Source organism: Podarcis vaucheri (assembly GCF_965113315.1).
Source record: "Podarcis vaucheri genome assembly, chromosome: 4".
Lineage (NCBI taxonomy): Eukaryota > Metazoa > Chordata > Lepidosauria > Squamata > Lacertidae > Podarcis > Podarcis vaucheri.
Genome location: NC_138762.1, coordinates 1,063,080 through 1,089,916, shown reverse-complemented (window position 1 = coordinate 1,089,916; position 26,837 = coordinate 1,063,080). Strand labels below are relative to the sequence as shown.

At 45.5% G+C, this 26,837-nt stretch overlaps 2 protein-coding genes across 2 annotated transcripts in view; both read right to left on the bottom strand.

Annotated features, from left to right (window-relative positions):
- LOC309530360 (uncharacterized protein) overlaps nucleotides 1–26,837 on the bottom strand; it is a 113,284-nt gene that overhangs the window by 17,709 nt on the left and 68,738 nt on the right. The gene's annotated exons all lie outside the window — the stretch shown is intronic.
- LOC309531588 (uncharacterized protein) overlaps nucleotides 7,412–26,837 on the bottom strand; it is a gene marked incomplete at its 3' end in the record, with an annotated part of 400,889 nt that continues 381,463 nt past the window's right edge. Inside the window, exons 4-5 of the mRNA XM_082221178.1 lie at nucleotides 24,727–24,853; nucleotides 7,412–9,798 (exon numbers count right to left, since the gene is read on the bottom strand). Coding sequence (XP_082077304.1) covers nucleotides 7,412–9,798; nucleotides 24,727–24,853 — 2,514 coding nt within the window. The remainder of the gene's footprint in view (nucleotides 9,799–24,726; nucleotides 24,854–26,837) is intronic.

Below are 26,837 nucleotides of genomic sequence, written 5' to 3'. Positions count from 1 at the left end.
GGCTGGGCTCTGAGCATCTCCCTCGGTCCCTTTGGGGGGGCTTTGGCTCTTGGCTGGGCTCTGAGCATCTCCCTCGGTCCCTTTGGGGGGGGGCCTTTGGCTCTTGGCTGGGCTCTGAGCATCTCCCTCGGTCCCTTTGGGGGGGCCTTTGGCTCTTGTCTGGGCTCTGAGCATCTCTCTCGGTCCCTTTTGGGGGGGGCCTTTGGCTCTTGTCTGGGCTCTGAGCATCTCTCTCGGTCCCTTTGGGGGGGGGCCTTTGGCTCTTGGCTGGGCTCTGAGCATCTCTCTCGGTCCCTTTGGGGGGGGGCCTTTGGCTCTTGGCTGGGCTCTGAGCATCTCCCTCGGTCACTTTGGGGGGGGCCTTTGGCTCTTGGCTGGGCTCTGAGCATCTCCCTCGGTCCCTTTGGGGGGGGGGTTTGGCTCTTGGCTGGGCTCTGAGCATCTCCCTCGGTCCCTTTTTTGGGGGGGCCTTTGGCTCTTGGCTGGGCTCTGAGCATCTCCCTCGGTCCCTTTGGGGGGGGCCTTTGGCTCTTGGCTGGGCTCTGAGCATCTCCTTCGGTCCCTTTGGGGGGGGGCCTTTGGCTCTTGGCTGGGCTCTGAGCATCTCCTTCGGTCCCTTTTTTGGGGGGGCCTTTGGCTCTTGGCTGGGCTCTGAGCATCTCCCTCGGTCCCTTTGGGGGGGGCCTTTGGCTCTTGGCTGGGCTCTGAGCATCTCCCTCGGTCCCTTTGGGGGGGGCCTTTGGCTCTTGGCTGGGCTCTGAGCATCTCCCTCGGTCCCTTTGGGGGGGGGCCTTTGGCTCTTGGCTGGGCTCTGAGCATCTCCCTCGGTCCCTTTGGGGGGGGCCTTTGGCTCTTGGCTGGGCTCTGAGCATCTCTCTCGGTCCCTTGGGGGGGGGCCTTTGGCTCTTGGCTGGGCTCTGAGCATCTCCCTCGGTCCCGTGGGGGGGGGGCCTTTGGCTCTTGGCTGGGCTCTGAGCATCTCCCTCGGTCCCGTGGGGGGGGCCTTTGGCTCTTGGCTGGGCTCTGAGCATCTCCCTCGGTCCCTTTGGGGGGGCTTTGGCTCTTGGCTGGGCTCTGAGCATCTCCCTCGGTCCCTTTGGGGGGGGGCCTTTGGCTCTTGGCTGGGCTCTGAGCATCTCCCTCGGTCCCTTTGGGGGGGCCTTTGGCTCTTGTCTGGGCTCTGAGCATCTCTCTCGGTCCCTTTTGGGGGGGGCCTTTGGCTCTTGTCTGGGCTCCGAGCATCTCTCTCGGTCCCTTTGGGGGGGGGCCTTTGGCTCTTGGCTGGGCTCTGAGCATCTCTCTCGGTCCCTTTGGGGGGGGGCCTTTGGCTCTTGGCTGGGCTCTGAGCATCTCCCTCGGTCCCTTTGGGGGGGGGCCTTTGGCTCTTGTCTGGGCTCTGAGCATCTCTCTCGGTCCCTTTGGGGGGGCCTTTGGCTCTTGGCTGGGCTCTGAGCATCTCCCTCTGTCCCTTTGGGGGGGGCCTTTGGCTCTTGGCTGGGCTCTGAGCATCTCCTTCGGTCCCTTTGGGGGGGGCCTTTGGCTCTTGGCTGGGCTCTGAGCATCTCCCTCGGTCCCGTGGGGGGGGGGGGCCTTTGGCTCTTGGCTGGGCTCTGAGCATCTCCCTCGGTCCCTTTGGGGGGGCTTTGGCTCTTGGCTGGGCTCTGAGCATCTCCCTCGGTCCCTTTGGGGGGGCCTTTGGCTCTTGGCTGGGCTCTGAGCATCTCCCTCGGTCCCTTGGGGGGGGGCCTTTGGCTCTTGGCTGGGCTCTGAGCATCTCCCTCGGTCCCGTGGGGGGGGGGCCTTTGGCTCTTGGCTGGGCTCTGAGCATCTCCCTCAGTCCCTTTGGGGGGGCTTTGGCTCTTGGCTGGGCTCTGAGCATCTCCCTCGGTCCCTTTGGGGGGGCCTTTGGCTCTTGGCTGGGCTCTGAGCATCTCCCTCGGTCCCTTTGGGGGGGCCTTTGGCTCTTGGCTGGGCTCTGAGCATCTCCCTCGGTCCCTTTTTTGGGGGGGCTGTGGCTCTTGGCTGGGCTCTGAGCATCTCCCTCGGTCCCTTTGGGGGGGCCTTTGGCTCTTGGCTGGGCTCTGAGCATCTCCCTCGGTCCCTTTTGGGGGGGGGCCTTTGGCTCTTGGCTGGGCTCTGAGCATCTCCTTCGGTCCCTTTGGGGGGGGGCCTTTGGCTCTTGGCTGGGCTCTGAGCATCTCCTTCGGTCCCTTTGGGGGGGGGCCTTTGGCTCTTGGCTGGGCTCTGAGCATCTCCCTCGGTCCCTTTGGGGGGGCCTTTGGCTCTTGGCTGGGCTCTGAGCATCTCCCTCGGTCCCTTTTGGGGGGGGGCCTTTGGCTCTTGGCTGGGCTCTGAGCATCTCCTTCGGTCCCTTTGGGGGGGGGCCTTTGGCTCTTGGCTGGGCTCTGAGCATCTCCTTCGGTCCCTTTGGGCTGGGGCCTTTGGCTCTTGGCTGGGCTCTGAGCATCTCCTTCGGTCCCTTTGGGGGGGGCCTTTGGCTCTTGGCTGGGCTCTGAGCATCTCCCTCAGTCCCTTTGGGGGGGGGCCTTTGGCTCTTGGCTGGGCTCTGAGCATCTCCCTCGGTCCCTTTGGGGGGGGCCTTTGGCTCTTGGCTGGGCTCTGAGCATCTCCCTCGGTCCCTTGGGGGGGGCCTTTGGCTCTCGGCTGGGCTCTGAGCATCTCCCTCAGTCCCTTTGGGGGGGGCCTTTGGCTCTTGGCTGGGCTCTGAGCATCTCCCTCGGTCCCTTTGGGGGGGGCCTTTGGCTCTTGGCTGGGCTCTGAGCATCTCCCTCGGTCCCTTTGGGGGGGGCCTTTGGCTCTTGGCTGGGCTCTGAGCATCTCCCTCGGTCCCTTTGGGGGGGGCCTTTGGCTCTTGGCTGGGCTCTGAGCATCTCCCTCGGTCCCTTTGGGGGGGGCCTTTGGCTCTTGGCTGGGCTCTGAGCATCTCCCTCGGTCCCTTTGGGGGGGGCCTTTGGCTCTTGGCTGGGCTCTGAGCATCTCCCTCCGTCCCTTTGGGGGGGGGCCTTTGGCTCTTGGCTGGGCTCTGAGCATCTCCCTCCGTCCCTTTGGGGGGGGCCTTTGGCTCTCAGCTGGGCTCTGAGCATCTCCCTCGGTCCCTTTGGGGGGGGCCTTTGGCTCTTGGCTGGGCTCTGAGCATCTCCCTCTGTCCCTTTGGGGGGGGCCTTTGGCTCTTGGCTGGGCTCTGAGCATCTCCCTCTGTCCCTTTGGGGGGGGCCTTTGGCTCTTGGCTGGGCTCTGAGCATCTCCCTCTGTCCCTTTGGGGGGGGCCTTTGGCTCTTGGCTGGGCTCTGAGCATCTCCTTCGGTCCCTTTGGGGGGGGGCCTTTGGCTCTTGGCTGGGCTCTGAGCATCTCCTTCGGTCCCTTTGGGGGGGGGCTTTGGCTCTTGGCTGGGCTCTGAGCATCTCCCTCGGTCCCTGGGGGGGGGCTTTGGCTCTTGGCTGGGCTCTGAGCATCTCCCTCGGTCCCTATTGGGGGGGCTTTGGCTCTTGGCTGGGCTCTGAGCATCTCCCTCGGTCCCTTTGGGGGGGCCTTTGGCTCTTGGCTGGGCTCTGAGCATCTCCCTCGGTCCCTATTGGGGGGGCTTTGGCTCTTGGCTGGGCTCTGAGCATCTCCCTCGGTCCCTGGGGGGGGCCTTTGGCTCTTGGCTGGGCTCTGAGCATCTCCCTCTGTTCCTTTGGGGGGGGGCCTTTGGCTCTTGGCTGGGCTCTGAGCATCTCCCTCAGTCCCTTTGGGGGGGGCCTTTGGCTCTTGGGTGGGCTCTGAGCATCTCCCTCGGTCCCTTTGGGGGGGGGCCTTTGGCTCTTGGCTGGGCTCTGAGCATCTCCCTCTGTCCCTTTGGGGGGGGCCTTTGGCTCTTGGCTGGGCTCTGAGCATCTCCCTCAGTCCCTTTGGGGGGGCCTTTGGCTCTTGGCTGGGCTCTGAGCATCTCCCTCGGTCCCTTGGGGGGGGCGTTTGGCTCTTGGCTGGGCTCTGAGCATCTCCCTCGGTCCCGTGGGGGGGGCCTTTGGCTCTTGGCTGGGCTCTGAGCATCTCCCTCGGTCCCTTGGGGGGGGCCTTTGGCTCTTGGCTGGGCTCTGAGCATCTCCCTCGGTCCCTTTGGGGGGGCTTTGGCTCTTGGCTGGGCTCTGAGCATCTCCCTCGGTCCCTTTGGGGGGGCCTTTGGCTCTTGGCTGGGCTCTGAGCATCTCCCTCGGTCCCTTTTTTGGGGGGGCTGTGGCTCTTGGCTGGGCTCTGAGCATCTCCCTCGGTCCCTTTGGGGGGGGCCTTTGGCTCTTGGCTGGGCTCTGAGCATCTCCCTCGGTCCCTTTTGGGGGGGGGCCTTTGGCTCTTGGCTGGGCTCTTAGCATCTCCCTCGGTCTCTTTGGGGGGGCCTTTGGCTCTTGGCTGGGCTCTGAGCATCTCCCTTGGTCCCTTTGGGGGGGGGCCTTTGGCTCTTGGCTGGGCTCTGAGCATCTCCCTCAGTCCCTTTGGGGGGGGGGCCTTTGGCTCTTGGCTGGGCTCTGAGCATCTCCCTCGGTCCCTTTTTGGGGGGGCCTTTGGCTCTTGGCTGGGCTCTGAGCATCTCCCTCGGTCCCTTTGGGGGGGGGCTTTGGCTCTTGGCTGGGCTCTGAGCATCTCCCTCGGTCCCTTTGGGGGGGGCCTTTGGCTCTTGGCTGGGCTCTGAGCATCTCCCTCGGTCCCTTTGGGGGGGGCCTTTGGCTCTTGGCTGGGCTCTCAGCATCTCCCTCCAGCTTCCCGAGGGAGACCTTTCCCCTGCCCAACTGCTCTTAGGTGTCCCTCAAGGCAGCGGGTCCTGAGTTCTAGTCCTGCTGAAACCATTGCACTGGCTGCCAAGGAGGAACCCAGTGAATATCATAATAAATAAATCCTATTCTCATCATGAATAACCAAAACTTTCTTAAGCATGTTGCTAGGCAAACACTCAATAGTATGCCATTTCCCCTCCCAGAAATGCTGAATTTCTAATTCAGTGGACTAAAAATGGATGGTTGTTATGTTTAGGGAAGTTTTTAATATTTGATAGACTATTGCATTTTAATATTTTGTTGGAAGCTGCCCAGAGTAGCTGGGGAAGAAACAGCCAGATGCGCGGGTTATAAATGAATGAATAAATAATAATAATAATTGTTGTTGTTAATTGAATTGATATACCGCTCTTCATCAAGAGATCTCAGGGATACAAGATCTCTCTCCTCCTGACTGGAAGGAGACCCCAGAAGAAGAGGAGTCTTCCCACAGCTTCTCCCTCCAGCTTCACTCCCATCTGAATACTCCCTTCAGACCCTCAACATGGTCTCCCCATCTCAGCTGTGAGGCTCCTTCCTCTGGCTCCATAGATATTCTCCTCAGAGCGGAGGATCCACTCAGATCAGAGCCACTTCTCCCTCCCTCCAACCCCTCTGACTCTCTCCCCCCCCCCAAACTGTCTCCTGGGCAGTTCCATTGCCACTGCGGAGCGCTCCTTCGGCTCACCGGGTCTGGCCTGGTGAATGCGGCTTGGGCGACAAGGTGGTTTGGTAGGTCACATCCCATCCCATGAGTATTTTAACCATAGGACCACATAACTGGATGGTTGGGAGGGACCCTCGAGGGTCCTCTAGTGCAGGAATCACAGCACAAGGATCTCTCCATCTTCTGCTCTGATGGTGTTTCCTGCTTGGCAGGGGGTTGGACTCGATGACCCTTGTGGTCTCTTCCAACTCTATGATTCTATGATTCTAGTTGGTTCTCTCTAGTTCTCTGGCTTTACATGTGTCAGAGCTGCTTCCAGATCCTAGCTCACAGAGGATCACGCTAGCCAGCGTACACTTAATAAAAGTCTTTATTGAGTTACAGTTTCCATTTTCAAGCTGCAGCGTGCAGCTCTACGTCTTATGTGCTAGACTGGCGAAGCTCTGTCTGAATCCCTGCCTCCTGTACACCAACTTAATACCCTTGCCTTGCTCCACCTCTTACGTCTTTCCTTCCTTCTCTGGGTCCCTCTGCCCCCCATGGTCTCTTCCTTCCGGGACTCTTCTGACACAGACCCCCCGGACCCTTCTGCCTCCTTGCGGCGGGCTTTATGACCTGGCTCCCTTTCCGGGCTGCTTACTGTGCCGCCTTCCGCTGCATTTGAACTTGGCGCGCAAGCCCAACTTTCTACCTTCCTCTTGACCGTTTCCTCGCTCCCTGATGAGGGCGTGACCACTCCTGACTCATGCCCTCCCTCCTGCTGAGAACCTCCGGAACCCGATACCTGGCCCCCTTCCTCCCCGCTGCGCTCAGCCGGGGACGCTGGCCCCGATTTCCAACTGCTGCTCTCTGATTCCCCTCTGGTCCCTTCTTCCTGGGGTGTCCCCCTGGGTCCCCCCCTTGCTCTGACCACTGGCGCTCCTTTCTGTGAATCTTCCGATTCACTGGAAAGGCTCGGGGATCTCGGGTCGTCATCATCACTCATCCTCCCTTCGGACTCCTCCCCCTCGCTCTCTGTTTCCTCCCTTTTCTGCGCCTCTGCTCCTGAACCCCTGACAACATGTTTTTGAGAAAGCCATGCTTTCATCCTGTATGTTTATAGTGTGAAATCTTCAGATGTAGGGTACATAAATTTTAAATATGAAAATAAATAAGGATAATGATAAGTTGGAACATGTTCAAAGGAAGGCGATTTATGTCTTTATTTAATTTGTATACTACCCGACCCGGTGGTGCTGAATTGAATAAAATATTGGTGGGGGGCCAGGTAAGGCCCGCCTAGCACAATCAATCACATGATGCATGCATGCCATTGGCATGGCAATGCCTATCAACTGGGTGGGTGCCCCCTCAAATATTTTATTGGGGGGCGGCAAAGAACCCTCGGCCTCTAAGAGGTGGCTTCTATTCCCTACACCCCTAGGTCTAAGGATAGTTACAACATAAAAGCACAATATAAAAACACAATACACATCTGTAACCCCCCTCCCCACCACATTTGAAAAGGACATTACATGTCAATCAGCCAGAGGCCTGGTTTAAAAGGTGCTGATTTGCCTGTCTCCTAAAGCTGTATAATGGGTTTTCCAACCTTTGTATGAAATCTTCGATGGGAAGTGAGAGAGTAGCTCCGACTAAAGATTTTTCCGCATTACATACACTGATAGGGTTTCTCCCCTGTATGAATTCTGTGATGGGAAGTGAGAGAGGAGCTTTTACTGAAGCTCTTTCCACATTCCACACACTGATAGGGTTTCTCCCCTGTATGAATTCTTTGATGGGAAGTGAGAGAGCTCTGCCTGAAGCTCTTTCCACATTCCACACACCGACAGGGTTTCTCCCCTCTATGAATTCTGTGATGGGAATTGAGATCAGAGCTCTGACTGAGGCTCTTTCCACATTCCACGCACTGATAGGGCTTCTCCCCTGAATGAATTCTTAGATGGGAAGTGAGTTTGGAGTTTTCAGTGAAGCTCTTTCCACACATTGATATGGTTTCTCCCCTGTATGAATTCTCTGATGGGAAGTGAGATTGGAGTTCTTATTGAAGCTCTTTCCACATTCCACACACTGATAGGGTTTCTCCTCTGTATGAATTCTCTGATGGGAAGTGAGATTGGAATTACTATTGAAGCTTTTTCCACATTCCACACACTGATAGGGTTTCTCCCCTGTATGAATTCTTTGATGGGAAGTGAGAGAGGAGCTTTTACTGAAGCTTTTTCCACATTCCACACACTGATACGGTTTATCCCCTGTATGAATTCTGTGATGGGAAGTGAGAGAGGAGCTCTGACTGAAGCTCTTTCCACATTCCACACACTGATAGGGTTTCTCGCCTGTATGAATTCTTTGATGAGAAGTGAGAGATGCACTATGACTGAAGCTCTTTCCACATTCCACACACTGATGGAGTTTCTCCCCTGTATGAATTCTTTGATGAGAAGTGAGAGAGGAGCTTTTACAGAAGCTCTTTCCACATTCCACACACTGATAGGGTTTCTCCCCTGTATGAATTCTTTGATGCAAAGTGAGAGATGCACTATGACTGAAGCTCTTTCCGCATTCCACACACTGATACGGTTTCTCCCCTGTATGAATTCTTTGATGAGAAGTGAGAGAGGAGCTTTTACTGAAGCTCTTTCCACATTCCACACACTGATAGGGTTTCTCCCCTGTATGAATTCTGTGATGGGAAGTAAGAGAGGAGCTCTGACTGAAGCTCTTTCCACATTCCACACACTGATAGGGTGTATCCCCTGCATGAATTCTTTGATGAGAAGTGAGACTGGTGCTCTGACTGAAGCTTTTTCCACATTCCACACACTGATAGGGTTTCTCCCCTGTATGACTTCTTTGATGGGAAGTGAGAGAGGAGCTTTTACTGAAGCTTTTTCCACATTCCACACACTGATACGGTTTATCCCCTGTATGAATTCTGTGATGGGAAGTGAGAGAGGAGCTCTGACTGAAGCTCTTTCCACATTCCACACACTGATAGGGTTTCTCCCCTGTATGAATTCTTTGATGGGAAGTGAGAGAGGAGCTATAAGTGAAGCTCTTTCCACATTCCACACACTGACAGGGTTTCTCCCAACTATGAATTCTGTGATGGGAAGTGAGAGAGGAGCTCTGACTGAAGCTCTTTCCACATTCCACACACTGATAGGGTTTCTCCCCTGTATGAATTCTTTGATGCAAAGTGAGAGAGGAGCTTACAGTGAAGCTCTTTCCGCATTCCACACACTGATACGGTTTCTCCCCTGTATGAATTCTCTGATGGGAAGTGAGATTGGAGTTCTTATTGAAGCCCTTTCCACATTCCACACACTGATACGGTTTCTCCCCTGTATGAATTCTTTGATGAGAAGTGAGAGAGGAGCTTTTACTGAAGCTCTTTCCACATTCCACGCACTGATAGGGTTTCTCCCCTGTATGAATTCTCTGATGCTTAGTGAGAGAGGAGCTTTTACTGAAGCTCTTTCCACATTCCACACACTGATAGGGTTTCTCCCCTGTATGAATTCTTTGATGGAAAGTGAGACTGGCGCTCTGACTGAAGCTTTTTCCACATTCCACACACTGATAGGGTTTCTCGCCTGTATGAATTCTTTGATGAGAAGTGAGAGAGGAGCTTTTACTGAAGCTCTTTCCACATTCCACACACTGATGGAGTTTCTCCCCTGTATGAATTCTTTGATGAGAAGTGAGAGAGGAGCTTTTACTGAAGCTCTTTCCACATTCCACACACTGATAGGGTTTCTCCCCTGTATGAATTCTTTGATGCAAAGTGAGAGATGCACTATGACTGAAGCTCTTTCCACATTCCACACACTGATAGGGTTTCTCCCCTGTATGAATTCTGTGATGGGAAGTAAGAGATGAGCTCTGACTGAAGCTCTTTCCACATTCCACACACTGATAGGGTTTCTCCCCTGTATGAATTCTTTGATGGGCAGTGAGATGGCAGCTCTGACTGAACCTCTTTCCACATTCCACACACTGATAGGGTTTCTCCCCTGTATGAATTCTTTGATGGGAAGTAAGAGAGGAGCTTTGACTGAAGCTCTTTCCACATTCCACACACTGATAGGGTTCCTCCCCTGTATGAATTCTTTGATGGGAAGTAAGAGAGGAGCTTTGACTGAAGCTCTTTCCACATTCCATGCACTGATAGGGTTTCTTTCCAATGATATTTCTTTGATGGGATGTAGAATGGGAGCTGTGACTGCATCTCTCTCCACACTCCAAATTTTTCCGTGGCATCTCCTCTCTGGGGATATTGTTGTGGTCACCTTTGTTCTCGATTTCCAATTCATAACAATCTGCAATGGAGACAAAAAGGGATTAGAGCCTCAGGAACAAATGAAGAAGAACTGAAGGGAGTTGGGTGAATGTTCATTACCTTTGTTGTTTGTCATTAACCAACATATTTATTATTAGATTCTGATGAGTTGTTGAATGCTGCTTTGTTTGATATACAGTAGTGGTAAAATTCTCGAAGCCACAAACATGAGTCTGACCAAACTGCGGGAGGCAGTGGAAGACAGGAGTGCCTGGCGTGCTCTGGTCCATGGGGTCACGAAGAGTCGGACATGACTAAACGACTAAACAACAACAGTGGTAAAATTGTGGAAGCCTTCTGGGGGAAGGTGTATTTCAGAGGTTTGATGGCTCATAACACCGGCTCATAACAGCACTTCTTTTGGAGTAATATAGTGAAATTATTTATCAATGGAAATATACTTTAATCAAGAATGTAATGCAACAAAGTTTGTTCAATTATGTGAACTCAATCAAAAGTTATAGCAAAATAACCAGAAAAAGGAAGCACAACTTGCTTAGGATGACTTTTGTCAGTGTTACAGGTAGGTAGCCATGTTGATCTACTTTAGTCAAAACAAAATAAAAAAATTCCTTCCAGTAGCACCTTAGAGAGCAACTAAGTTTGTTATTGGTATGAGCTGGTATCTGAAGAAGTGTGCATGCACACAAAAGCTCATACTAAGAACAAACTTTGGTATGAACAAAATATGTGAGCAAAAGGTGTGGGACGAATTTGTGGCATCAAAGGGAATGTAAGGACTTCCGGGTTAGCGCCATCAGTAATGGTGGAATTCCTCTGACTAAGAGGAATTTGCTCCCTGGGAACCGGGTCTGGCTGCCACGGTGAAGGTGGGGACCCTCCCAAAATCACAGGCGGGTGAAGCCTGTGAACGTGGGATTCGGCGGGCACCTTTTGCGCCTCCCCTACTCTCAAGGAAACCTGATTTCGGGGCTCCGGAGCGAAGTGGGGTGAGCAGTGCGGTGCTGTGAATCGATTGCTTCTTCCACGGAGCGAAGCCACTCAGCAGTTGCCGGAGAAGCACTGATTTTTTCCTGTGAACAATCGGACTCTAAAAGTAACTACCCGTGAGTAAAGCAATTTGGAAACTTCTAAAGGGAAAAAATAAGACTCAATTCGGTACTCTAGTGGGAAGGCATAAACAGGAAGTCCGCCTTCCGCTTTTTGTAATTAGATCAAAGCAAAGAGGCTGCAAGCTAAAGTCTTGGAAAGCCGATCGGAAAGGTTAAATTCTTCAACATCAAAAAATAGTAAATCGCCCCCCCCCCTTGGAAGCAGGAGAAGAGGGGGGGAGTTACCTGCAAGAGAAAGGGAAGGAAGCTAAAATTCCACCGCTCAGAACCTGGGAACAGGCTGCCAACAGGACAATAAGACTGCTGTACTTTGAAATGCACACTGACGGCGAATAGATCACTCGTTGACAGCTAGCTCAGTAAGAGAGATACATTGTTTTTAATTGTCTCACTCTGATCTTTAAAAGGAGGAAAAATAACTGAAAATTGAAACTAATTTTCCTGTTTGAGCTGTGTTTTGAAAAACACTATTTTGGATCAATATAAGTACAGATTGTAACTGTTTCCCCCTAGAGGAAGCTTCTGAAACTGTTACAAGAGCTGGTTCAGGGGAATTTTCCACTCGTAAGATAAAACTCTGTGACTGTGGGGCTGACCTTAGACTTTTTAAGTGCTATGGCAGATGGGAAAGAAAAAGTAGATTTGTCATTCCCAGACAAAACATTAAGATCTGGGAAGTCCTTGCGAAGAGCGTCAACATCTGGTCCTTCTGTTCCACCTGCAGCCGTACTGACACAATCTAAACCGAGAGGAATGTCATCAGAAGAAGCTTTAGTGATTGCATTAGGTAAGATAAATGAATCTTTGGAACAACTTAACAAGAAAGCAGATGCAACAAATGTGAAAGTGGATGCTACAAATGCGAAGGTGGATGCTGGAAATATTAAAATTGATTTAAATACAGAAAGTATAAATAACTTTTATATGCCTGTTGTCTTTGTCCATGGAGTTTTCTTGGCAGGGATACTGGAGAGGCTTGCCGGTTCCTCCTCCAGGTGGATCACGTTTGGTCAAAACTCTCCACTATGACCTGTTCATCTTGGGTGCCCTGCTCAGCATAGTTCATAGCTTCTCTGAGTTCTTCAAGCCCCTTTGCCACGGCAAGGCATTGATAACTTGGGACAAAAGGTGAATGCTAACATAGAAACTATTCAGAAGCTGATACAGGAATCTACTTCGATCCAACAGACTGCAGAGGAAGCCAGGGAAAAAGTTGCTGCCATGGAAGTTAAGGTAACACAATTGGAAACACAGAGAGGCCCAGATCTGCAGAGGCAACTTGAGGACCACAAGTTGATGCTTTCTACGTTTGAGCTTAAGGAAAAACAGTCAGATTTGAAGATCAGAGCTGTACCTGAATTGGAGAAGGATAGATTGATAGATGCAGGAATTTGCAGAGTTTTGGGATTTGGATTTGGAACAAGAAGAATTTAAAATTGTGAGTGCCTTTAGACTTGGAAGAGGAGGGAAGAAGAATAGAGTAAGAGACTGTTTGATTACTCTCCGATCTAAAGAAGAGAGAGATAAAATTTTGGGTAGGCACTATCAGAACACCTTGGTAATACAGCAGTCAAGAGTGGAAATATTCAAAGATATCCCGAAACATCTTTTGGAGCTTAGGTCCAATTATGGAGATCTGGTTGTCTTGCTGAGAAAGAACAGAATCATTTTCAGTTGGGAATTTCCCCAAGGCCTATCCTTTAGTTTTAAAGGAAGGAAAATAAAAATAAGATCATTTGAGGACAAAGAAAAGTTTCTGAGTAATTATAAAGAAGATCTGCAGAAGGAACTTGGAAAAGAGCCAGGAGTGGACAGAAGACCACCAGACAGAGAATCAGAGAAAGTACTGGACGGAAGATCACCAATACTGGACATAGCAACACTACCCTTTGGATTGGACAGCCCAGGGAAAGTGATACCAACACCACCGACAGAACAAGAGCAAGAATTGGGTGCAGTAGGAGGAAAATCAAAGTAATTACATCATGGCACTGCAAGCATTAAGTTGGAATGTTAATGGACTGAACTCCCCGGAAAAGAGGCGAAAAGTCTTTCATTTATTGAAAAAAGAACAATTGGACTTGATTTGTCTACAAGAAACACATGTGATAAGGCTACACAGGAAAGTATTGAGTAATAAAAGATTGGGACTTGAATTTATCTCATCAGACAAAGTTAAAAAAAGAGGAGTAGTACTTTATGCAAAGGAGAGCCTATCACCGAAATTTCTATTTAAAGATGACCAAGGAAGATTTGTTGCAATTGAAATCCAATCACAAGGAGAGAAATTTCTGATAGTAGGTATCTATGCACCAAACGAAGAAAAATCGGAATTTTTAAAAAAGTTACATGAGACTTTGATGGACTATATGGATTATAATATGATTCTGATGGGGGACATGAATGGAGTAGTGTCTACAAATATGGACAAGGCACAGAGACAGGTAGTTACCAAGGATGGTAGACTACCAAAAACCTTTTTCGATATAACTGACAATATGGATTTGGTTGACATCTGGAGAAAGAAGAACCCCTTGGGAAGAGAGGGAACTTTCTTCTCTGAGGCCAAAATGACATGGACAAGAATTGACCAAATTTGGGTAACTAGAGGGCTGGCTCTGAAGACTAGAAAGGTGGAAATTTGCCCTAAAACTTGCTCCGACCATAATGCTGTGAAGATGGAAATGAAACTAACACCAACTGGTTCCTTCAGATGGAGGATGAATGACACTTTGTTCAGGAAGTGACAAAGAAGTGACAAAGAAGGCCCAAAAAACTTTGAGAGATTATTTTGAGATAAATATGAACACCACTGTTGAAAAAAGAGTAATTTGGGACGCAAGCAAAGCGGTTATGAGAGGATTTTTGATACAACAATGCGATTAAGAAGAGAGTTCAAAATGAGAAAAAAGACAAGATTTTGGAGAAAATAAAGGGAAGGAGAGAAGAAACTGAGAGTAAAACCAAAGTTGCAGGAGATCCTGAAAGAGATAAAGAATTTGTCAAGAATGTATAATCTGCTGTTGAAATGGAATACACAAGATGAAACAGTTAAATCAGCTATGATTAAGTGGGTACAAGATATTGGTCATAATATCATGTTTGCTGACTGGGAAAGGTTGTGGAACACCGGTATTAAATTTACGGCATGTAATGCCCTAAAGGAAAATGTTATGAAAATGATCTATAGGTGGTACATGACCCCAGTCAAGCTAGCAAAGATTTACCATTTGCCTGATAACAAATGTTGGAAATGTAAAGAAACTGAAGGTACCTTTTACCACCTTTGGTGGACGTGCCCGAAGATTAAGGCTTTCTGGGAAATGATATATAATGATATATAATGAAATGAAAAAGGTATTTAAGTATACTTTCCTTAAGAAACCAGAGGCCTTTCTCTTGGGCATTGTCGGCATTGTCAACCAATTGGTGCCAAAGAAAGACAGAACTTTTTTTATGTATGCAACAACAGCAGCAACAATACTCATCGCAAAGTATTGGAAGACACAAGATTTACCCACCCTGGAAGAATGGCAGATGAAAGTGATGGACTATATGACACTGGCTGAGATGACCGGCAGAATCCGTGATCAGGGAAAAGAGACTGCGGAAGAAGAATGGAAGAAATTTAAAATTTATCTTAAGGACTACTATAAACTTGATGAATGCTAGAATGTCGAGGCTTTTAGAAAGAAAGGGCTACAGTGAAACAAGATTAGATTAAAGAAAGGATTAAAATGAAAGAGGTTGGAAAGAAATAGTTATAAGTTGCTAAAAAACTATGGACATAGGGATGCAGAAAGGGGAGGTATGGGGAAGTCCGAGAAAAGAAGTTTATGAAAATACGTTTTGAAATAATGCATGTTTTGTATGTTTTGTTTATATGTTTGTTTGTCATAAAAAAGTTGGAAAATCATTTAAATTTTTTTTTTAAAAAATGAAAGAGATAAAGTTATATCAAGTACGATATATGAAAATGATGAACCAGGAAATAGAATGGAAAATTAAACAGATGAGACAAAAGACATTTGAATCAGCAAATAAATGCAGAAAACTGCTGGCTTGGCAAATGAAAAAAAAAAGACAAAAACTTAATACCATTACAAATCTGGAAGTGGAAGGAAAGAATATACAAAATCCAGTGGAGATCAGAAAGTGTTTCCAGAGGTACTTTAAACAATTATATACACAGGAGATGCAGAAAGAAATAGACATTGACCGATTTCTGAAAACAAATGGACTACAAAAAATCTCTCAAGAAAATAAGCTAATGTTGAATTACAAAATAACGGAACAGGAGGTAGAAGGGGCCATTCAGAACATGCAATTAGGTAAGTCTCCAGGACCGGATGGTTTGACTTCAAGATATTATAGATCCCTGAAAGAATGGTTAGTACAACCTTAAAAGGAAGTCTGTAATGAAATATTGGAAGGGAAAAGGGCACCAGAGTCGTGGAAGGAAGCTTATATTACACTTATACTGAAAACAGAGTCTGAGAAGACACAGCTTAAGAACTACCGCCCCATACCTTTGCTTAATGTGGATTATAAAATTTTTGCAGATATTTTGGCTAAAAGATTAAAAAAGGTACTAGTAGAAGAAATTCATAAAGATCAAGCGGGCTTTCTCCCAGGCAGACACTTGTCTGATAATACAAGAAACATAATTAACATTTTAGAGAAATTACAAGTGAATATTAACACCAAGGCTGTTTTGATATTTGTGGATGCGGAGAAAGCCTTTGACAATATTTCCTGGAGTTTTATGAAGAACCTACAGGGGATGGGAGTTGGTCAAGGTTGTGGAAATGGTATAAGTGCAATATACTCTGAACAAAAGGCTAAACTAATTGTTAATAATGTGGTGACAGAGGAATTTAAGATAGAGAAAGGGACACGACAAGGTTGCCCAATTTCCCCATTGCTTTTTATATCGGTCCTGGAGGTCCTGTTAAATATGATTAGAAGGGACCAATTGGTTAAGGGTATACAAGTCGGAGCCAAACAGTACAAATTGAAAGCATTTGCAGATGACTTAGTATTGACATTACAGGAGCCAGAATCTAGTACTAAAAGAGTATTGGAACTGATTCAAGAATTTGGTCAGGCTGCAGGATTTAAGTTGAATAAGTTAAAAACCAAGGTTTTAGAGAAAAATCTAACAGTGATTGAGAGAGAGAGGTTTCAGAGGGAGACAGGTTTAACTTTGGTTAAGAAAGTGAAATACCTAGGGGTTAATATGACTGCTAAGAATGTGAATTTATTTAAAGATAACTATGAAAAATGCTGGATGGAAGTGAAAAAAGATTTACAAATTTGAAGCTTTCATTGCTAGGCTGTAAAAATGAATGTATTGCCAAGAATGTTGTTTTTGTTTCACTTTGCAAATTTTGGATAAAATGGACTGTTTCAAGAAGTGGCAGAGAGATATTTCTAGATTTGTCTGGCAGGGCAAGAAGCCCAGAATAAAATTTAAAATACTAACGGATGCAAAAGAAAGAGGCGGATTTGCCCTGCCAAACCTCAAACTTTTTTTATGAATCAGCCACATTTTGCTGGCTGAGAGAATGGCTGCTTCTTGAAAACATAGACATTTTGGATTTAGAAGGTTTTAATAATGTATTTGGGTGGCGTGCATATTTGAGGTATGATAAGGTCAAAGCACATAAAGCATTTAAAAATCATATTGTCAGGAAAGCACTGTTTAATGTCTGGACAAGATATAAGGACCTACTTGAAAATAAAACCCCAAGGTGGTTGTCACCGATGGAAGCGAAGGCTCAGAAAAACCTCAATATGGAGGCCAAATGGCCGAAATATTGGGAAATTCTGGAACAAGAGGGAGATAAATTGAAATTGCAGAGCTTTGAAAAACTAAAAAATAAAGTGTGAGTTTGGCTTCATTATTATCAAATAATGGAGGCATACAATTTAGACAAGAAAATTGGCTTCCAGGTGGAAAAATCAAAATTGGAAACAGAACTGTTAGATCCTAAAACTAAAGACTTTGTCAAGGATGTATAACTTGCTGTTGAAATGGAATACTCAGGATGAAACGGTGAAATCTGCTATGATTAAATGGGCAAAAGATGTTGGACATAACATTATGATGGCTGACTGGGAACAGTTATGGACCACAGGTATGAAGTTCACGGCATGTAATGCCTTAAGAGAGAATATTATGAAAATGATATACAGGTGGTACATGACACCAATCAAGCTTGCAAAAATTTATCATTTGCCCGATAATAAATGTTGGAAATGTAAAGAAACTGAAGGTACATTCTTTCACCTTTTGTGGACGTGCCCAAGGATCAAGGCTTTCTGGGAGATGATCTATAATCGACTACAAGGGAAGGAAGGTGAAAATAAAGACAATACAAGATAAAGAGAGATTCTTGGAAAGAAACAGAGAGGACTTACAAAAGGGAACTGTGGATCCAATAGCAGAACAGAGGAGAGCACTAGACATCCTGAACCTATCGTTTGGACAGAACCCACCACCATCAGAGGAAGAGCAACAACTTGGAGCTGTTGGAGGAGCAATAGAAAAATAATAAGATGGCCCTGCAATTCCTAAGCTGGAATTGTAATGGGCTCAACATGCCTTTGAAGAGACGACAAGTTTTTCATATTTTGAAAAGAGAACAACTAGATTTAATATGTTTACAAGAAACCCATGTAACCAGAGCCCATAGGAGATTACTCATAAATAAAAGATTAGGACAAGAATTCATCTCATTGGATAAAGTCAAGAAAAGAGGAGTTGTGATCTATGTAAAAGAGAAGTGGGCCCCAAAAATGATGTTCAAAGATGAACAAGGAAGATATTTGGCAGTTGAGATACAAGTACAAGGAGAAAAATTTCTAATAGTTGGAATTTATGCACCAAACGAAGGCAAGGCAGAATTTTTTAAGAAACTCCATGAAACTCTGATGGATTATTTGGACTATAATATGATAATTATGGGAGACATGAATGGCGTGGTCTCTACAAACATGGACAAAGCACAAAGGCTGACAATCTCCAAGGAAGGGAGACTTCCGAAGGCCTTCTTTGAAATGACAGAGAATATGGACCTAATAGACATATGGAGAACAAGGAACCCTCTTGAGAGAGAGGGGACTTTTTTCTCCCAAGCAATGATGACCTGGACCAGAATTGACCAAATTTGGATTACTAGTGGGATGGCTCCAAAGATTAAGAAGGTAGAAATCTGCCCAAAAACTTGCTCCGACCATAACGCCCTGAAGATGGAAATGAAACTTACAACAACTGGCCAATTCAGATGGAGGATGAATGACACCCTATTTCGAGATAAGGAGATCCACATGAAGGCCCAAAAAACTTTAAAGGACTATTTTGAAATAAATCTAAAGGCAGATGTGGAGAAAAGAGTGATCTGGGACGCAAGTAAAGCTGTGATGCGAGGATTTTTGATTCAACAAAACTCATTAAAGAGGAGAAAACAGAATGAGAAAAAGGAAAAGATCCTGGAAAAGATAAAAGAAGGAGAGAAAAAATTGAGATCAAAACCTAAGTCCCAGGAGATTTTGAGAGAGATTAAGTTACATCAAACACAATATATGGAATTGATGAATCAAGAGATTGAATGGAAGATTAAGCAAATGAAACAAAAGACATTTGAATCGGCAGATAAATGTGGCAAACTTCTGGCATGGCAATTGAAGAAAAGGCAGAAATTAAATACAGTTACAAGCCTAGAAGTGGATGGAAAGAACATATCTAAACCTAATGAGATTAGAAATTGTTTTCTGAGTTATTTTAAAAAACTTTATTCTCAAGGACCACAAAATGAAGAAGACATAGATAAATTCCTTAACAAATATGGATTACAAAAAATCTCTCATCAAAGCAAGGTGGATTTAAACCAGAGAATAACAGAACAAGAGATATAGGGTGCCATTCAGAATATGCAACTGGGCAAATCTCCAGGGCCAGACGGACTGACTTCCAGATATTATAAATCTTTAAAGGAGTGGTTGGTTCAACCGTTAAAGGAAGTCTGTAACGAGATCTTAGAGGGAAAAAAGGCACCCGAATCGTGGAAAGAAGCGTATATTTCACTCATACCAAAGACAGAGACTGAAAAGACTCAACTGAAGAACTACCGCCCAATATCATTACTTAATGTGGATTACAAAATTTTTGCAGACATTTTGGCAAAAAGATTTAAAAGAGTGTTGATGGAGAAGATTCATAAGGACCAAGCAGGCTTTCTCCCAAAAAGACACCTATCAAACAATGTAAGGAATATAATAGACATTTTGGAAAAGTTAGAGGTGAATATAAACACTAAAGCAGTGTTGATTTTCGTAGATGCGGAGAAAGCCTTTGACAATATTTCTTGGAGCTTTTTGAAAAAGAATCTTCATGGGATGGGGGTGGGCCAAGGATTTGAGAATGGTATGGGTGCGATATATTCTGAACAAAAAGCTAAGCTGATTGTAAACAATGTGATAACTGAGGAGCTTAAGATAGAAAAAGGAACACGACAGGGGTGCCCAATTTCCCCATTGCTTTTCATTTCTGTTCTGGAGGTGTTGCTGAATATGATTAGAAATGACCAGCAGGTTCAAGGTGTACAGGTCGGAGCTAAACATTACAAGTTAAGGGCATTTGCAGATGACCTAGTATTGACTTTACAAGAGCCAAACACTAGTACGAAAAGAGTGTTAGAAATAATTCAACAATTTGGCCAGGTAGCCGGATTTAAACTGAATAAACAAAAAACTAAGGTTTTAGGGAAAAACTTAACAGATATGGAAAAGGAGAAATTTCAAGAAGACACAGGTTTGACAGTGGTTAAGAAGGTGAAATACCTAGGGGTTTACTTGACATCTAAAAATTTGAATTTGTATAAGGATAACTATGAAAAATGTTGGTCAGAAATTAAAAAAGATCTGGAAATATGGTCAAATTTGAAATTGCCAATGTTGGGCCGAATTGCAGTTATTAAGATGAATGTATTGCCTAGAATGCTATTTCTGTTTCAAACTCTGCAGATTCTTGACAAGATGGACTGTTTCAAGAGGTGGCAGAAAGACATTGCGAAATTTGTCTGGCAGGGCAAAAAGCCCAGAATAAAATTTAAAGTACTTACAGATGCAAAAGAAAGAGGGGGATTTGCCCTGCCGGACTTAAAACTTTACTATGAAGCAGCAGCATTTTGCTGGCTGAAAGAGTGGATGCTCCTCGAGAATACAGATATCTTGGATTTAGAAGGTTTTAATAATATGTTTGGTTGGCATGCATATTTATGGTATGACAAAATCAAAGTGCATAGGGCCTTTAAAAATCACATTGTCAGAAAAGTGTTGTTTAATGTTTGGATAAGATATAAAGATTTGTTGGAAAACAAAACCCCTAGATGGTTTTCACCCTTGGAGGCTAAGACACCGAAGAAACGCAATATGGAGGTCGGATGGCCAAAGTATTGGGAAATTTTGGAACAAGACGGAGATAAATTGAGATTACAGAGTCATGAGAAACTGAAACCTAAAGTACGAGATTGGCTCCATTATTATCAAATAATGGAGGTTTATAAACAAGATAGGAAAATTGGCTTCCAGGTGGAAAAATCAAAATTAGAGACTGAACTGTTAGAACCCAATACCAAGAATTTGTCAAGAATGTATAATTTGCTGCTGAAATGGAATACACAAGATGAAACAGTCAAATCAGCAATGATTAAGTGGGCACAGGACATTGGTCATAACATTATGTTTGCTGACTGGGAATGGTTGTGGAACACCAGCATTAAATTCACGGCATGTAATGCCTTAAAGGAAAATATTATGAAAATGATTTACAGGTGGTACATGACTCCAGTCAAGCTAGCAAAAATTTACCATTTGCCTGATAATAAGTGTTGGAAATGTAAAGAAACTGAAGGGACTTTCTATCATCTTTGGTGGACATGCCCGAAGATTAAGGCTTTCTGGGAAATGATTTATAATGAAATGAAAAAGGTGCTTAAATGTACTTTCCCTAAGAAACCAGAGGCTTTTCTCTTGGGCATTGTCGGCCAATTGGTGTCAAAGAAAGATAGAACTTTCTTTATGTACGCAACAACAGCAGCAAGAATACTTATCGCAAAGTATTGGAAGACACAAGATCTACCCACCTTGGAAGAGTGGCAGATGAAAGTGATTGACTATATGACATTGGCCGAGATGACTGGCAGAATCCGTGACCAGGGAAGAGAGACGGCGGAAGAAGAATGGAAGAAATTTAAAATTTATCTTAAGGACTATTATAAACTTGATGAATGTTAGAATGTCGAAGTTTTGAGAAAGAAAGGGTTGCAGTGATATAAGATTAGATTGAAGGGAAGATTAAGAGGACAGAGGTTGGACGGAAATATTTAAAAGTTGCTTAAAAAATTTGGACATTGGGATGCAGAAAGGGGAGGTATGGGGGAGTCGGAGAAAAGACGTTTATGAAGAAAAGGTTATGAAATTATACGTGTATGTATGTCTTTTTATATGTTTGTTTTGTTTGTTAAAAAATTTGTAAAAACCAATAAAAATTTTATAAAAAAATATATATATAATGAAATGAAAAAGGTATTTAAATATACCTTCCTGAAGAAACCAGAGGCCTTCCTCCTGGGCATAGTCGGCCAATTGGTGCCAAAGAAGGACAGAACTTTCTTTATGTATGCCACAACAGCAGCAAGAATTCTCATCGCAAAGTATTGGAAGACCCAAGATCTACCCACTTTGGAAGAATGGCAGATGAAGGTGATGAACTATATGGAACTGGCGGAAATGACTGGCAGAATCCGAGACCAGGGAGAAGAGTCGGTGGAAGATTGGAAGAAATTTAAAGACTATCTACAGAAATATTGTAAAATTAATGAATGTTAGAATGATGTTGGATAAGAAGTTAAGTGGTTCTAGCAGCAATGTTACAAAGGAGTATGCAAAAATGGATTGCTAACATGTGAGAATCTAAAGTTATAATACATTAAGATAATGGATTAAGATAAAAATAAAGAGGGAAAGGATTTGCTGATTTAACTAACTGAACTGGAATACAAAAAAGGGAGGTGTGAGGAGGTCAGGGAAACAAGTAAATGAAAGACAAGATATGGAAAGATTGATTTGTTTTTAATTGTTTTTATTTTTCTGTATCCTGTATTTTCTTTGTTTTTGTTTTTTAATCATTTTCTTATTATTGTAATATTTTTTTTGAAACTTAAAAAAAAAGGAGACTCCCATGAACTGCAAGATCAAACCTATGCATTCCGAAGGAAATCAGCCCTGAGTGCTCACTGGAAGGACAGATCCTGAAGCTGAGGCTCCAATGATTTGCCCACCTCATGAGAAGAGAAGACTCCCTGGAAAAGACCCTGATGCTGGGAAAGATGGAGGGCGCAAGGAGAAGGGGACGACAGAGGACGAGATGGTGGGACAGTGTTCTCGAAGCTACCAGCATGAGTTTGACTAAACCGCGGGAGGCAGTGGAAGACAGGAGGGCCTGGCATGCTTTGGTCCAGGGGGTCATGAAGAGTCGGACACGACTAAACAACTAAACAACAACATAAGGAGACTCAGTCACTACAAAATCAGACTGGTAAAGGCAGGAAAAGGTGCACAACAGCAAGTGACGATCGAAGAATGAAGAGACTGTGCCTACAGGACAGAAGAAAATCATCTGGGTGTTTACAAGATGACATGGCGCAATGGAAGGTGAAGCTGAGTGCAAGGACTGGTCTAAACGCTAGAATTCCAAGGGAAAAGCTATTATCTCTCAAGCCAAGGTGGAAAAGATTAAACTGGGCTTAAACCGGTGTTAACTGGACAGCGGAAGAATGGGACGGTGTTATTTGGAGTGATGAGACCCCAATCTCCTTGCTTGGTAGTGGGGGATGAAATATGCGAGGAGGAGAATCGGAGAAGATTTACATCCTACTTGCATTATACTGACCGTGAAACACCCAGACAGTGTGATGATCTGGGGTTGTATGACAGCAAAAGGCAGAATTTGTGTCATTAATGGGAACGTAAATGCCCCCAAATACATAAATCAAATACTTGAGCCTGAATGTGAAATCATATTCCACTGCTGGAATGGCCTGGGAATAGGCCAAGCGAAATGAGGGTGTGAGGGACCAACTCCCTTCTCTTGCCACTGCCTTCCGTTAAGAGTTTGGGTGTAATCCTTGACGCCTCCCTTAACAAGGAGGAACAGGTTACAGCAACAGCCAAGGCAACATTTTCCCACCGTCGCCGCATCAAGCAGTTGGTCCCTTACCTCTCCCGCCCCGACCTGGCCACAGTGATCCATGTGACGGTCATCTCCAGGCTTGACTACTGTAATTCGCTCTACGTGGGGCTGCCCTTGAAGCTGTCCCAGTAACTCCAGCGGGTGCAGAATGCTGCAGCGAGGCTCCTCCCGGGGTCTCTGCCATGGGAGCATATTCACCCAGTGCTTTTCCAGCTTCACTGGCTCCCGGTGGAGTACAGGGTCAGGTTTAAGGTGCTGCTTTTGACCTTTCAAGCCCGGAGGACCTTAAGGTCCATAAATAGCAACACCCTAGAGGTCCCGGGCCCTAAGGAAGTTAGATTAGCCTCAACCAGAGCCAGGGCCTTCTCAACACTGGCTCCAGTCTGGTGGAACGCTCTGTCTCATGAGACCTGGGCCCTGCAGGATCTGATTTCTTTCCGCAGGGCCTGTAAGACAGAGTTGTTCCACCTGGCCTTTGGCTTAGATTCAGTCTGATTCCCTCCCCCTCTTTCTTTTTCCTTTCTCCTCCCTTGAAGAGGCTGCATCCTAATGTTTTAATGTTGTATCTTAATCTTTTAAATTGTATATGAATCAACTTGTTTTTTTTATTGGTTGTTAGCCACCCTGAGCCCGGTCTTGGCTGCGGAGGGCGGGGTATAAATAAATTATTATTATTATTATTATTATTATTATTATTATTATTATTATTATTTCCATCTTGGTTTCACATTATCACAGCTGCAGAACTAAAAAACTTGCTTCACTCCACGGGAAGGCGTTGTAAGGCCGGAATTAAAGCTAAAGGTTATCAAAGTCAGTATTAATTGACATGGTGAGAATTTCTGTATATCTCCTTTTTTCTTTGTGTCTCACATTTCTTTTTTATGACTGCTGTTCTAATAAATACTGCTTCATAAAAGTTATTGCATTGCATTCCTCATTAAATTATCTTTCCTATGGTATTACTCCGAAAAATGTGGTGTTATGAGCCATCAAACCTCAGAAACACACTTTTTAAAAAGTTTCCACGATTTTAGCCACTAATGCATTTTTTATATGGGATCAGATGGTTATTATTAATGTTTCATGTGTATGTATGTGTTGGAAGCCACCCAGAGTGGCTGGGGCAACTCAGCCAGATGGGCAGGGGATAAATAAAAATTATTATTATTATTATTACTGCTACTACTACCTGAGATTCAATAAGCCTGGCTCTTCTCTGGGACGGAATCATGGCATCCCCTCCATCTCCAATGTCAGGCGTCTCTTGGGTCAACCCAAGAAAACAAAAACAGAAAACCTGACAGAAGCTACTTATCTTTCCTAACAACTCTGAAGGTGACATTTAAGATGCCTGGGCAGTTCAGACCAGCCAAATCGTGGAATAAAAAGGCAGAACTGGAGGAAGATGGTTCACAGAAAAAACTGGAGTTTGCTGTTCAAGCTTTCTTGTGGGGGTGTTAGGTTCCCAGGTGTTGTATTGGGCGCTGCTGAGCTATGTGGAAATGTATGAGGTTTGTCACACAGAGGTATTTTTTGAATTTCCAGGCAGATAGGACGATCCCACAGGGAGCCTTACCAAGAGAGGCCACGATCCCACGATTCTCCTCCATGACGTCCTTATGCAGAGCTCTCTGGTCAGGATCCAGCAACGCCCACTCCTCGTCCGTGAAACAAACAGCGACATCTTCAAAGCACACTGGACCCTAAAAGAAAAAGGGAAATGTCCTCCTCTGAGACAGCAGAAATATGATCTGCTACACAATGCTCTGTTGTTTCCTTCCTGTTAATGCAGCCGCTGGGAGAGATCATCAGGGGGTTTGGGCTGGGTGTTGATCAATATGTGGATGATACCCAGCTCTACCTCTCCTTTAAATCAGAACCAGTGAAGGTGGTGAAGGTCCTGTGTGAGTGTCTGGAGGTGGTTGGTTGGTGGACGGATGGTGGCTAACAGATTGAGGTCGAATCCTGACAAGATAGAAGTACTGTTTTGGGGGGACAGGAGGCGGGCGGATGTGGGGGACTCCCTGGTCCTGAATGGGGTAACTGTGCCCCTGAAGGTCCAGGTGCGCAGCCTGGGAGTCATTCTGGACTCACAGCTGTCCATGAATGCACAGGCCAATCCTGAACGTTTTGGATTTGTGACCATTATGCTTATTTGCGTTCAGTAGCAGTTAAAGCTCCGCCGGATGAAATACAATTGCCTCTGGTCTATTTTTGGGAATCCTGTAACATGTTTAGGTTTTCCTCTGCTAACTATACATTGGAGTTCTGCCTGGATCAATACTGAGTAGAATTCCATGACAGGGTCTTCCTCCATGAAATCAGCTGCCAAAAGAGAAGGCCCCTAGCTCCCCACAGCTTTCCAAGTCCCCTCCTCTCTGGGGTTTCTGGCAAGCGATTGAACAGTGCGCCAGTGTGCAGCCTGCCTTTGCTCCTCCATTGTCAGACAACTCCTGGCTCAGAGAGACAAGCAGGGAGGGTGGCTTATGGCAGAAGGAGAGGGAGCCTCCGGTGGCTCCTCCTTCTCCTGACTCACCTCTGCCTCTCGACCTCCCTCCTCCCACTCGCCTCCTTCCTCTTCTGCCTCCGATTCTTTTTTTTTTTTAAATATTTTTATTGCTTTTTTTCCAGATAAAGATTATTCAGCAAGTTATACAAAAAACTTATACATTTACAAAAAAGAAAAGAAAAAAAGAAGAAAAAGAGAAAAGAGAAAAAAGTTGATTATTTCCAAGCTTAGTTCCAGTCTACTATCGAACTTCCCCATGTCTCCCCCGCGTTGCATTCTTAACAAATAAAATTTCAACAAATTATACCCTTGTTTCATACGTTTCTTTCTTTTACCTTAAAGCTTACATTTTAGTTTAAATTACTTATTGTCATGTTACTTTAATCAGCCAATATAATAACCTTTCCAACCTTTAAACATTTATTCCTTTCATTAATTCATTATTTAATTTCAATGTCCTTCACTCTCATTGCTGGAGCTGTTTTCTCCAAATCGTGCGAAATCTTATAATTCATATAATTTATAGAACTTTTGCAAATAGTCCTTAAATTTTTTCCAATCCTCCTCCATTGCTTCTTCTCCCAAGTCTCGGATCCTGGCAGTCATCTCAGCCAATTCCATATAGTCCATCAGCTGCATTTGCCATTCTTCCAGTGTGGGCAAATCTTGAGTCTTCCAGTATTTTGCGATAAGAATCCTTGCTGCTGTAGTTGCGTACATAAAAAACGTTCTATCCTTCTTTGACACCTTTTGGCCGACAATGCCCAAGAGGAAGGCCTCTGGTTTCTTAGGGAAGGTGTACTTAAACACCTTTTTTAACTCATTATATATCATTTCCCAGAAGGCCTTCACCCTAGGGCACGTCCACCACAGGTGAAAGAATGTCCCTTCGGCCTCTTTACACTTCCAACATCTATTGTCAGTCAAATGGTATATCTTTGCTAGTTTGACTGGGGTCATGTACCACCTGTATATCATTTTCATAATGTTTTCTTTCAGGGCATTACATGCCGTAAATTTCATACCGGTGGTCCATAACCTTTCCCAGTCTTCAAACATGATGTTGTACCCAATATCTTGAGCCCACTTTATCATGGCCGATTTAACTGTCTCATCCTGGGTGTTCCATTTAAGCAGCAAGTTATACATTCTAGATAATAACTTAGTCCTTGGTTCTA